Source organism: Salvia splendens, chromosome 6 (genome assembly GCF_004379255.2).
Source record: "Salvia splendens isolate huo1 chromosome 6, SspV2, whole genome shotgun sequence".
Classification (NCBI taxonomy): domain Eukaryota; kingdom Viridiplantae; phylum Streptophyta; class Magnoliopsida; order Lamiales; family Lamiaceae; genus Salvia; species Salvia splendens.
In genome coordinates, this window is record NC_056037.1 from 8,190,022 (window position 1) to 8,203,011 (window position 12,990).

At 45.9% G+C, this 12,990-nt stretch overlaps 1 protein-coding gene across 4 annotated transcripts; it reads right to left on the reverse strand.

Annotated features, from left to right (window-relative positions):
- Positions 1-1,754: 1,754 nt before the first annotated feature.
- LOC121808161 (integrin-linked protein kinase 1-like) lies at positions 1,755-6,416 on the reverse strand. Of its 4 annotated transcripts, XM_042208537.1 has the most exons (12): positions 5,563-6,415; positions 4,995-5,069; positions 4,798-4,893; positions 4,633-4,715; positions 4,443-4,563; positions 4,277-4,356; positions 4,075-4,137; positions 3,862-3,980; positions 2,811-2,896; positions 2,422-2,543; positions 2,224-2,335; positions 1,755-2,140 (listed from the first exon to the last, which is right to left on the reverse strand). In XM_042208537.1, the coding sequence occupies exons 1-11, from the start codon at positions 5,890-5,892 to the stop codon at positions 2,269-2,271; spliced, it is 1,242 nt and encodes a 413-aa protein (XP_042064471.1). In that variant the 5' UTR covers positions 5,893-6,415; the 3' UTR covers positions 1,755-2,140; positions 2,224-2,268. The 4 variants fall into 4 exon arrangements, 1 of the variants encoding a protein (XP_042064471.1); XR_006052134.1 differs by lacking the exons at positions 1,755-2,140; positions 2,224-2,335 and having other exon boundaries at positions 2,481-2,543; positions 2,811-2,926; positions 3,806-3,980; positions 5,563-6,416; XR_006052133.1 differs by lacking the exons at positions 1,755-2,140; positions 2,224-2,335; positions 2,422-2,543; positions 2,811-2,896 and adding an exon at positions 3,018-3,274 and having other exon boundaries at positions 3,440-3,980.
- Positions 6,417-12,990: the final 6,574 nt, after the last annotated feature.

Genomic DNA, 12,990 nt, shown 5'->3' on the forward strand with positions numbered 1-12,990 from the left:
GGGGTAGGCGTTCGGAGATACTGATCACCGAATACTTCTATTACTCCCAGACAGAAATTCTTCAGACATTGCAGGGCAGTCGTCTCACCGATGTGGAGATACTCGTCCCACATGTCTGCCGCGCCTCCGTAGGCCAACTGCCGGATTGCCGCAGTGCAATTTTGAATAGGTGTGTGGCCGGGTCTGCCAGCCGCATCGTGCCTGAAGCGGAAATACAGATATCGAGACTCCAATGCGTTGACAATACGCATAAACAGGTCCCTGCTCATCCTAAAACGACGCCTGAAAAGGTTGGCGTTGAACCGAGGCTCATGTGCGAAGTTGTCTTCGTATAGGCGCTGATGTGCAGCTACATGATCCCGATCAATCACACTGCGGCGGTGGACCACTGGGGGAGGTCGAGGTATCGCCGGCTGCAAGGCCCTTTCCATCCATTGGTTTATCGCGTTGGTCGTATAGGCGTCCAACGCTTCGGCCATTCGACGTTCGTACTCCTCAGCATCCCCTTCGCTACCACCACTACCACCATCAGCGTTACTCATTTCGCGTGGTTGCTCTTGTACATAAATTAAGATAGAGAGAGTACTCGTTAAAACAAGTGGTGCGAATGAAAATGACGAGCAAAGCGCGTATATATAGTGTTTCGGAAAAAAAAAATTTAAATTTCGCGCTAGGCGGTGCGCTGGGCGATCCGGGCACTGCAATAGCGCCTAGCGGACCGCCCAGCGCACCGCCCAGCGCCACTCGACCGCCCAGCGCTGCGCGGTTTCTCTCTCCATTCTCCCGTTGGGCGACTGCAATAGACCGCCCAGCGAACCGCCCAGCGCCGGCGCTCGGCTGGGCGGTCGGCTGGGCGGCATTGTGGATGGTCTCAGATGTATGGGGCGTTTACACAATCCTGAAATAAAGGATCCACCACCGACTTGCGAAGTTATAGCAGATCATTGAAGTCTGAAGATAACCTGATAACCACTTTTTACATTTCATGTCGGAGATATCAAGAAAATTTATGTGAATTGGAAAACATATGCATCAATAGAAATGATTAGGCTCTATATCCATTAAAAAATAGACCAGTGTTACTATTTTGATCGCCCACTAAAATTAGATCAATTTCTAAATATGAAAAGTTTTAAATAATTAATAAGAATACTCCTTATATTATTAACATGAACCCTACAATCCACTACCATTATATTTACTACTTTGAATTGGTTACTTGCCTCAATTCGGGTCTACCAAAGAATTCATGGACTCCACCAATCAAGTCACACAACATTTCAACCATAGGCTAGCGCCGCTCGTCGACTCCCTCAATGCCCGTCTCCGTGGGGTCCTTCAACCCTAGGTATGCTATAAATTAATAATCTTCTTCAATTTTCTAGTTTTATAATATGAATGGAAAGAAGATGAATATTTTGTATTATTCCAGGTATAAAAGTTGTAGATGTCCCATGTTGTGTGGTTTCAAAACAAACAGGACTATGTGATGCTGGAAAAAAAACCCTGCAACAACAGAAATGAGTATTATTTCTGGGATAGTTGTCATCCCACAGAAACTGCAAATCAAGCCATGGCTACACGATCGTACACTGCAGCCTCGCCTGCTGATGCTTACCCGACCGACATTCGTAATCTCGTCCGAAGAAATTAACAGTTTTTTTTTTCTTTTCAGACTAATTGTCATGGTTTCGTGTCTATTTTCTGCAAAGTGTGGAATGATATGTATGCAAATATTGCTACAATCACAATGCCTATTCATATAATCATATTATTCGTACTCCATTGATCTATTTAGGAACGTCTCCAATAATAATGAGAGTACCATCACATTTACCTCTAATTTCAAAAGAATCACAAAAAATGTCAAGATCAAATCCCCATATCTTCTTTCTTTAATACATGCATGTTACAAGACAGGGGGGGGGGGGTAAATTTGCACAATGTGGGAACTTACATTAAACAGCATTCTCACTAGTTACCTAGCAACAACAAGATGAGTTTCATCTTCAACAACAAATTAAACAGCATGGCATTGGCCTCATCACCTGCAGTTTCATGACTAGCGAGACGAATTTGTCCTGCTCGACCCATCTCTCATCCAATCTGAGCTCTGAAAGCACTTCAATGGCCTCATCACCTGCATAAACATGCACTCAATTCACTCTATAAGCTCAAGAAAAACAAAAAAAAAACAGAGGAAAGGAACCAGACGGGAAGTACCTTCCATCGCCTTCTGTGGCCAAATCGGTTATAGATTGCCTCCAGTCAGGGAATGATCTGCTTGAACGTCGGCCTATTAGCTGGATCATTGCTCCAACATTCCTCAATCAAACTGCAAAAAGTCCTCATCAATAACTCCAAACGACACCATCTTGTCACGCTGTATCATTGAAATTTTGGTTTTCACAAAGAACTTACTGTTTCAATCCGTGGTCATAGAACTTCGACGAGGCTCTGAAGGGAGGGCGTTCCTTTTCGCAATAATGTTTGGGAACTTCGTGGTCTTGCTTCAAATAGAATGGTGGGTATCCTTCAATCATCTACACACCAAAAAAAGATGGAATATTTCAAAGTCTACTAGTGAAAAAACAAAGCCGGTCGAAAGAAAAGTATACCTTAAATTGAGTAAAAGTGTAAATAACAGTGAAAAATGGCCACTATTTCCATAAATTTTTTACATGGCTACAATATTTCATATTATTATATGCCATTAGCTACTTCAGGGTGAGTCTCTTAATATTGTTAAAAAGCGAAAATATTACATTATTTAGCTGAAGGCCTGAAGCATTAAAAGTTATGGCCCTTACCTCTTGTAGGATTAGCGCAAACGAGAATACGTCTACTTTGGTGTCATACTCTTCGTTTCTGAAGACCTCTGGAGCTACATAACGACCTGACAGTGATCAACAGTCGATTATTCTAAGCTATGCGGCACCGATACGGATACGCGTATCGGTATCCGAAGGATACGGATACGCGGATACGGCTCTTTCCCAAACAACCCGATACGCGGATACGTTTTAACTATTTTTTTTAATAAATAATAATAGTGCAAAATAAATTACAAAATAGATATTCTAATTCAACATAGAGACATTAAAGGTCTATTACACTCAAAATAACATGATAGCAGCAGGTTCTAAATTAGGAAATAATTAAAAGGTAGTAGCAAACTAGCATCAAGCCATCAACATCAAGCTTCTTCCTCATTCCCCGTCTCCTCCAGCTCCACACCTTCATCCTCGGCATCACCCAATCCAAATGATACAGCCTGCAACTCAGGTTCATCAATGGAGAGGTCAGCAACTTCAAGAAGACCAACACCACTAAGGGAATCAAAAGCTGAATTGGGGGAGCAAAAAACTGAATTATAACATAGAAAAGCGATGGCAAAAATAGATACATAAAACGAAAAATCTAAAAAAAAAAAGCATACCGAATCTATGGAGGCGGGGAGTTTTTGACCTAGCTGCGGCTTTCTCAATTGTGTGGAATCTTATATTGTATAGAGCATCATTATTTATAGAGCTAGATTTGTTCATCCAGCTGCAATGGGCTACATCACAAATGGGCTTTTTGGTCCAGCCCGTTAATTCTATCGGGCCGGCTCCTTTAGATGGGCTTTAAACTGGGCCGTATCCACCGAGATACGTATCGAATCTGAGGTTTCCCGGCCCAATACGGCCCATCCCGCGGATACGCCCAGGATACGTATCCGTCGCGTATCCGTCGCGTATCGGTATCGGATACGTATCCGATACGCGATACGGCAACAAAGTGAAGTATCCGTGTTATATAGATTCTAAGCAGCAAATCAATTGTTTGGGAAACGATAAGAGTAATTTGAGATAAACTCACAAGAAGTATCGTGGCAAGCAAGAGGCGCGTCTTCTTTGATTCTTTTGGCGAATTTAAGAAGCTTGCTAACTCCAAAATCAGCAACCTTTAGGTGCCCGGAGTCATTCAGCAAGATGTTCCTGTTATCATACTCGATCATATGAGCAAACATTACGAGACACTCACAGATTTACGACACAAATACATACAGAATATGGGAACTACAAAACTTACGAAGGCTCAAGATCACGATGAACAATTGCTTCGGAATTATTTTCATGTAGGTAGTTCATTCCCCTGCACACCAAGTAAAATCAAAGAGATGAATTGCCCGCCTTTATATTGAAAAGACATAATAAACATATCTTGAACTAATCTGACCTAAAAAATCCGTTTGAATGAGAGAAGAAGTTATGTTCGTGTAAATAGGGCAAACCTGGCAATATCCATAGCGAATCTGAGAGCTGTTGCAGGCTTAAGCGGACCTTTTTTCTTCAAATACTCATGGAGGTCGCCCTGCAAGATCATCACGTGTATATTAGATTAACACAAGAATTGATTTTAAAGCTATAACGAAAAGAATCAGCTGCTTTGATGAATACCTTTGGTAAGTATTCAGTCACAATCATCATCGGACTGCTCTGTGTGACAGCGCCGAGAAACTGTACGACATTTGGATGTCTGATTTTCTGAAGCAACGCAAGCTCGTCCCGAAAAGCCTTGCTGCAAAAAAGCACAGGAATCAGACGATTGTAAGTGTCAAAAGAATTACCGTGTATTTGAGGAACTCACACTTTGTCCTCAATAGCAATTCCTTCCCCGAAAGTTTTCACAGCAACCTTCGTTCCACGCCACAAAGCTACCCTATATGTTCCCTGCAATGAAGTTCTCAATCATCATCAATTGAATAATTTAGTATACAATCAAACTATATGAAAATGAAAGATATGTAAATACCTTTGTTATCTCAATGCTATCAGTGAAATCAAGTTCATTGGGATGGATCTCATATTCAGGGACCTCACAAGCATTTTCAACGTGCATTGGAGCCATCTAAGCGGCGAAAACACAACATGTTAAGCCCCAAACAGAGAAATATGACCTAAGATTTTCTGATGTGGAGGAAAACTACGTGATGTGAACAAACGACTTACAAGATCCTTCGCACCGTACTTCTCCAGTAGTTTGATTACACCATGGTTTTTATAATGTATGGCGTCTGCAAGCGGCTAAGTAAGAAAAGCACGTCAGAAAGCAGTATTAGCGAATTGCCTTTGTATTCTGGCTTTAAATCAGCACCAACTAGAAAAGACACGCGAACTAGAAGTTCTATGCTACATAAGTCATCATCCATAGTGATCATCTCAAACTACTAGTATAAGAATCACTATCATTGCACTGTTGAAGATCAGTCTCGTGCTCAAAAAGTTGCAAATTTGACAAAATCAATAACAAGTAAATCGGGGCACGAACTGCACAGAATGGATTCAACTACTTAGGCCATTTTCTTCCAATAGTTAATTTCACATTGCACAGCAAGGCAGCATAAATCAATTTAACCACCACACAATCCATTTTCATCAATTCAGCCTCCCAAGCCCACAAAGATTTACCAAACAAAAACACATCACAACACAGCCAACTTCACAAAATGTGCATAAATCAAGAACTACCACACAAACTTAAAAAAAAATGCTTTGAGTCTCAAGATCAAGGTTATACCGTGCTTCCCCACCTATCACAAGAGTCCACCGTCGCCCCATTCTCAAGCAGCAGCTTGGCAACATCATCATACCCCTGGCAAGCAGCGATATGGAGCGCAGTCCGGTGATCAATATCGCGGAAATTAACATCCACACCGGACTCCAACAGCTCCCTGATCCCATCTAAATCACCCGCATTGACCACATACATCAGTTTCAACCCTGGATCAATATCAATCACGTCATTTTCTTCCTGCTCCTCCAGCTCATCAAGCTCCTCGTAGTCCCTCTCCGGCGCCATTGACGATTGCTTCCATAGAGTAAACTTAACTGGGGTATCGGACTCCATTGAAAATTTTAACCCAACTCTATCAAGATTTGAAAAAAATCTAAAATTGAAGATCTTGTGCTGGAATTCTTTAATTAACCTCTGCAAATCAAGAACTAATGGTTGCAAAAGATCATTTTTTTCGAGTTTTCCAGCAAAATAAAGTTTTGCAAAACAAGCTGATGAGTTTTTGAATTAGGAACGAATTCTACACCTAACAAGAATAAAAATGAAATTAAAATTTCAAACCCCAAAATTTGCCAAAAATTAAGACTTTAAACCTGAAATCAAATAGGAGAAACTAATCACAGGTGATTCAAACCATTAACACTTTCCGAAAAAGCTCAAAAGGTGAAAAATCACGAGAAACCTAAGAGCTCTCAGCAAACTAAACTTGGGCAGGAAAAAGGGGAAAAACTTATAGCAAGAATTCAACACGCTTAAGAAATGTGCATCTATGTATGTATATATATACTATGTATAGATGCACAAAGACACCCAGTAATGTGTGCAATTGACAGTGGGAAGATAGTTGGATGAACAGGTAATAAAGTTGACGAATTTGAAGAGGGAGGGAGGTGACTTCACGCGCTAACAAAACGTGTGAAACGGATAAAACTAATTTTTAAACCACGGAGAAAATGATATTTGATGGCAACTTGCATAAATATTTAAAAATGAATTTATGGAATTGGAAATTTTAAAATATTTCACTCTATTGGATTCTAACACTTACTATTATTTTTAAGACAACATATATTATTTTAAATTCGAATACTTATTTAACAATAGACGAAATATAGTAAAATGTTGAATTCTACACTAAGTTTTGATCTGATGGTACTCACAAGACATTTGAGGATTAAAATCTCAGATAGACTGAGTGATATTCAGGTCGAATTTAAATTTTAATGTAGTAGTATTATTTACCCATATATTTTTGTTAAACAAGACATTTTACATGTGATATGTCATTTTTCAAACTAAACAATCTCGTGAATAGTTATAATCCAGTTTTGGAATTCACGATTTTGTCATGTTTGATGTTAGATATTCTTTTATTTCATTGGATTAGAAGCGTATACGTACGGAGTATTTTATAGTCATCTGATACGATTCCCAGGCAACCACCGCATCAACACAACGCCGAGCTGCGCGACGCCGAGCTGCACGATGCCGAGCTGCGCGACGCCGAAGAGCACAATGCCGAGCTGCATGGCGACGCCGAAAATCTGCATGGCGACGTCGACAGATCGGAGGGAAGATCAGCGAGAGGCGAGAACGACATGCAGACGTCGGTCGCGACAACAAGGGGAAGAAGAGTTCGGCGCGCGCCTCTCCGATTCGGCGATTACGTCGCGAAGTAGAATTAGGATTCTCTTTTTCCTTTTAGATTTTATTTCCTTTTTATGTCTTTCTTATTTTTGGTAACTTAGTTATTTTAATGAGTCGAGCATATCTATAAGCTCCGTTTCGGGTTTTCTTTGTTGGTTCTTTCCCGAGATGCATTAGGTTTAGAAGTCGAACCAACCCTAGGGTCCTTAGTCTATAAATAGGGCTTTGTTTATCAAGTTACGGATGAATAAGAATTACAATATTTGCCCACAAAATACGTGAGTTTATCTAAACCTAGTTCGCCGCTGCCCGACGGAGAATCCTCCGCGCACAGCCGCTGCTAGAAGACGCCGCCGATCCTGTGTAGGACGCCGGAGTTATCGTTGGATCGCCGCGCAACCCCGCCGCCGATCACGTTGAGGTAATAAGGCCTTAACATCTGGTGCTTTCATCCAGTACTCATGAAAGGTTTCGACAATAACGGCAAGGCCGTTTGGGGGGGGGGACACAACGATTCCTACCCGCCATACAGATTCGGGGGTCGTCCGCCGAGGACGAACCGCCGCGACGGTGGGGGTTTCCACCGACAACATGGGGACGACGGCGAGGGGGAGATTCGCCAACCCGAGGAGTCGCGCAGGGAAGAGACCAACACTACTACCTTGGCTCAGGTTTTGGAGAGGTTGGAACGTTTGGAGAAATTCGATTCAGCGAGGGAAGATCCGGATCGCCGCGGCGGGAATCTTGGAAGTTCTTGGTCACGCGGAGCGGTGAATCCGCCAGAGTATGACGACGAAGACGATTGGGGATTTGATGAGACACGTCGCATGCGCAACGGAGGGACATTTGTTCGGGGTAAAAACCCTAATTGGGGTTTACGCGAGGGGCAACCCGACACGAGGCTGAGACGCGATCAATGGGGTCGCCATGGTCCGGGATGGACGATGCAGGGAACCCCCAACTCGAGGCTGGCGCCCGGAGGGTTCGATCAATCATACGACCGGCCTCCGACATGCTGGGACCCCCCCCAGCGATATCAGGGTACCGTGCCTGGTTTCGACAGACCACCGGGGGTAAAGATGGATCCGCCCAGGTTCGACGGGTCAGACGCGACTAATTGGATCGCAAGAGTCCAATATTATTTCAATCACCTTATGATGCCCGAGGCTCAACGATTACATTACGCGGTGATGCTGTTTGATCAACCTGCAGCTGAATGAGTCTTTAATTACTGCGCGAATAACGAATTCGTCACGTGGAATGAGTTTCTGGGGGACGTTCGCCACCGTTTCGATAGAAAGAGTTTTCAAAATTACTTTGGGTTGTTGGCCAAACTCACGCAAACGGGATCACTTTTGGAGTACCACAATACATTTGAAAAATATTTGAATCGGGTCCATGGAGTCCCGGAATCAGAGTTATTCACTTTGTTCGTAGCTGGCCTCAAACCGGACATTCAGGAGCGCGTGAAGTTGCACAGACCGGAATCATTGGCAGCCGCGATGGCCTTGATTTTGGAGTGGACGGAGGAGATACATGACCGTGGGGCACAGGCAGCCTTTTCAACCGTGCCTCGTCGCGCTTGGCAGAATCGTGATGGACGGGGGCAGTCAAGTACCTCGGCAGCACCGACATCCGCATCGGTCACAACCGCCGTGGGCCAGACCACGGGTTCAGTGGGTCGCAGTGGGGAAAGGCCGCGACCCGGCATGATACGGGTATCCCAAGCGGAAAAGGCGGAGCGAGCTCGTCAGGGTTTGTGTTATTATTGCCCCGAGAAGTGGATTGTAGGGCACGTGTGCAAACAGCGATTGCTATGCTATGCGGAGGAGGACGATGAGAACGACGGTGTTGCGGAGGACCAAGCGGTTGATGAGTCTGTGCCAACAGATATTTCGCATATTCACGCGATGGACGGTGGTCGTCGTTCTCGTCCGATGAAGGTCGTGGGATGCATACAGGACCACGAGGTGTGTGTCTTAATTGACACGGGTAGCGACAGGGATTTTCTACACCCTAAGATTGCGGAATCGTTACACTTACCCCTCTCGCCGATAAGGCCGTTCAAGGTAGTTGTAGGCAACGGGGGGGCCTTACTGTGCACTCACGTGTCCAAACAGACGAAGTTGGAGGTACAAGGGTCGGTGTTCTTGGTGGATTTACATATACTGCCTATTCACGGCCCAGATGTAATTCTAGGAATGGATTGGCTGGAGTCGTTGGGCAAGGTGACCGCAGATTTCGCAGGAAAAACTTTGGAATTCACTCACAAGGAGCGACCTATTACTTTGAAGGGGGTGGTACCACCGCCCCGCAAGATAGACAGAACGTCCTTGGCTGCTTTGATGTCTCCATCGATCGGGTTAGAGGTTTTTGAGATCATGCTCTTGGAACCGGAAACCACTATTACCACACAAGATGTCCGGGAGGATTTTCCTGCTGATCTAACACCACCCATCACGACAGTGTTGGAGACCTTCCGACCGGTGTTCAACATGCCATCCGGGATGCCTCCGTCACGCCCCTATGATCACCGGGTACATTTGTTGCCAGGCACGAAGCCAATCAACGTCAGGCCGTATCGCTATCCCTACTTTCAGAAAAACGAGATAGAGCGGCAGGTCAAAGAGATGCTCGAGCAAGGTATCATCCAGAGAAGCAACAGTCCGTTTTCTTCACCGGTACTCCTTATTCGTAAGAAAGACGGTACCTTCCGCTTCTGCATCGACTATCGTGCGCTGAACACCGCCACAGTGCCGGATCATTTCCCTATCCCGACAGCGGACGAGCTTTTTGATGAATTGGGTAAAGCTCGTGTTTTCACCAAGCTTGACTTGCGATCAGGTTACCATCAGATAAGGATGCATGACGAAGATGTATTTAAGACGGCTTTTCGTACCCATGACGGACATTTCGAATTCTTGGTGATGCCTTTTGGGTTGACGAATGCCCCGTCTACATTCCAGGCGGCAATGAACGCGATTTTTCAACCTATGCTACGAAAGTTCGTCATTGTCTTTTTCGACGACATACTGGTTTACAGCCCGACTATGGAAGTTCATGAAGAACACTTGTCCGCAGTATTGATGGTTCTGCAGACCAATAGTTTCGTCGTCAAATTATCAAAGTGCTCTTTCTGCAAATCGACCGTGGAATATTTGGGACACTTGATCAGCAATGGATCCCTTAAAGCAGACCCAAATAAAATTAGTGCAATGACGGCTTGGCCGAAACCAAAGAATGTGAGACAGCTTCGCGGGTTTTTGGGATTAACCGGCTATTACCGCCGCTTCATAGCCGGATACGCCTTGATTGCGTCTCCCTTGACGGATCTGTTGAAAAAGGATGCCTTTGTATGGACCCCGGAAGCAGATTCGAGTTTCTTAGACCTGAAAGGAGCAATGACGACAGCCCCCGTACTTCGTCTGCCGGATTTTGATAAGACTTTCTGCGTCGAGACGGATGCCTCGAACACGGGCATTGGGGCAGTGCTACTCCAAGACAATCACCCAATTGCATTCTTCAGTAAGAAACTGGGTCCGCGACGACGGGTCGCGTCCACTTATCACAAGGAATTATATGCCATCGTCGAATCAGTGCAGAAATGGCGTCAGTATCTGTTAGGGAGGGAGTTTGTCATTCGGAGTGATCAGAGGAGCTTGAAAGAATTGCTCCATGCGATAGTGCAAACGCCGGATCAGCAGCTGTATGCGCGCAAACTCATGGGATATAAGTTCCGTATTGAGTACAAGAAGGGGAGCACAAACCGAGCAGCCGACGCGTTGTCCCGCCGCGAGGAAGCCGAGCAGCCTGACCTGCACGAAGACGCGTCCTCGACAGCCGAGGCGAACCTGGACACAGACACGACCTCGGACGCCGACGAGGGCGACGAAGCAGCGCACGCGTGCGCCCTCCTCACAGCAGCGTCCCATCCTATTCCGCACCTTGTGGACTTGCTTCGTCGGGAAACATCTTCGTCCCCGGAGATGCGGGAGATCACGAGGGACATAAAGGAGGGGCGGGCCCTACCGCATTTATCATTGGTGAACGGGCTGGTATACTACAATCGTCGAATATTTGTGAGCTCACGATCATCGGCACGGACGCCTATATTGATCGAATACCACAGCTCGAAATCAGCGGGCCACCCTGGGTTCGAGCGTACGCTGCGTCGCGTGACTGCGGATTTTTACTGGCCGAATATGAAGAAGGAGGTAAAGCAGTTCGTCGAAGCTTGCGTGGTGTGCCAGACGACGAAGTACTCTACCCAGAAGCCTGCAGGGTTGTTACAACCGCTACCAATTCCGTCCCAAGTGTGGGAGGATGTCTCCATGGACTTTATTACGGGTTTGCCGCAATCACGGGGCTACACTGTAGTCATGGTGGCCGTGGACCGTTTGTCTAAATATGCACATTTTGCCCCATTGCCGACGAATTTTGATACGATAAAAGTGGCCAATGTGTTTATTGATACAGTTGTTCGCCATCACGGTTTTCCGAAGACGTTGGTCTCGGACAGGGACTCGGTGTTCTTAAACCAATGTTGGAAGGATTTGATGCGGCTTAGTGGCACGAAATTGAACTTCTCAACGGCTTACCACCCGCAATCGGACGGTCAGACGGAGGTACGGAACAGGGGATTGGAGCAGTATCTGCGAGCGTTCACTGCCGATCGTCCATCCAAGTGGTCAAATTTTCTACCTTGGGCGGAGCTGGCTTTGAATTGTTTCCATCATGCGGCCTTGGGAATGTCTCCGTACAAGGCCCTCTATGGCCGGGACCCACCGAGCTTGATTTTTGCGGAACCTTCGAGGTCGACGCCACCGGAGGCGGCGGAATTGATACGCCAACGAGGGGAGTTATTGGTGGAGTTAAGGCGAAATTTGGAACGCGCACAGCAGCGTATGCGCGAATCCGCTAACAAACATCGTCGCCACTTGGAGTTTAAGGTGGGTGACTTGGTCCTATTGAAGCTCCAACCATATAGGCAGCACTCGGTGGCTCGTCCACGGTCGGCCAAGCTAGCTCGTCGCTACTATGGCCCGTTTGAGGTATTAGAGCGTATTGGACCAGTTGCATATCGATTGCGCTTGCCGGAAGGGAGTAGGATCCACAACGTATTTCATGTGAGCCTCCTTCGCGCGTTTGTGGCAGGCAACGACTCGGGAATGGGCATGGACCTGCCGTCTGAATTCTTTGGAGATCGGCCGGTTGTCTATCCGGTCCGGGTGTTGGACAGACGCATGTTATGGCACGATGATCGACCCTTGGAGCATGTGTTGGTTCGTTGGTCCGATGGAACTGAGTCGCCGACGTGGGAACCGCTGGAACTAGTGCAGCGCAAGTTTCCAAATGTGCTCCTTGAGGACAAGGAGGTTGCTATGGAGGGGGGAGTTGATACGATTCCCAGGCAACCACCGCATCAACACAACGCCGAGCTGCGCGACGCCGAGCTGCACGATGCCGAGCTGCGCGACGCCGAAGAGCACAATGCCGAGCTGCATGGCGACGCCGAAAATCTGCATGGCGACGTCGACAGATCGGAGGGAAGATCAGCGAGAGGCGAGAACGACATGCAGACGTCGGTCGCGACAACAAGGGGAAGAAGAGTTCGGCGCGCGCCTCTCCGATTCGGCGATTACGTCGCGAAGTAGAATTAGGATTCTCTTTTTCCTTTTAGATTTTATTTCCTTTTTATGTCTTTCTTATTTTTGGTAACTTAGTTATTTTAATGAGTCGAGCATATCTATAAGCTCCGTTTCGGGTTTTCTTTGTTGGTTCTTT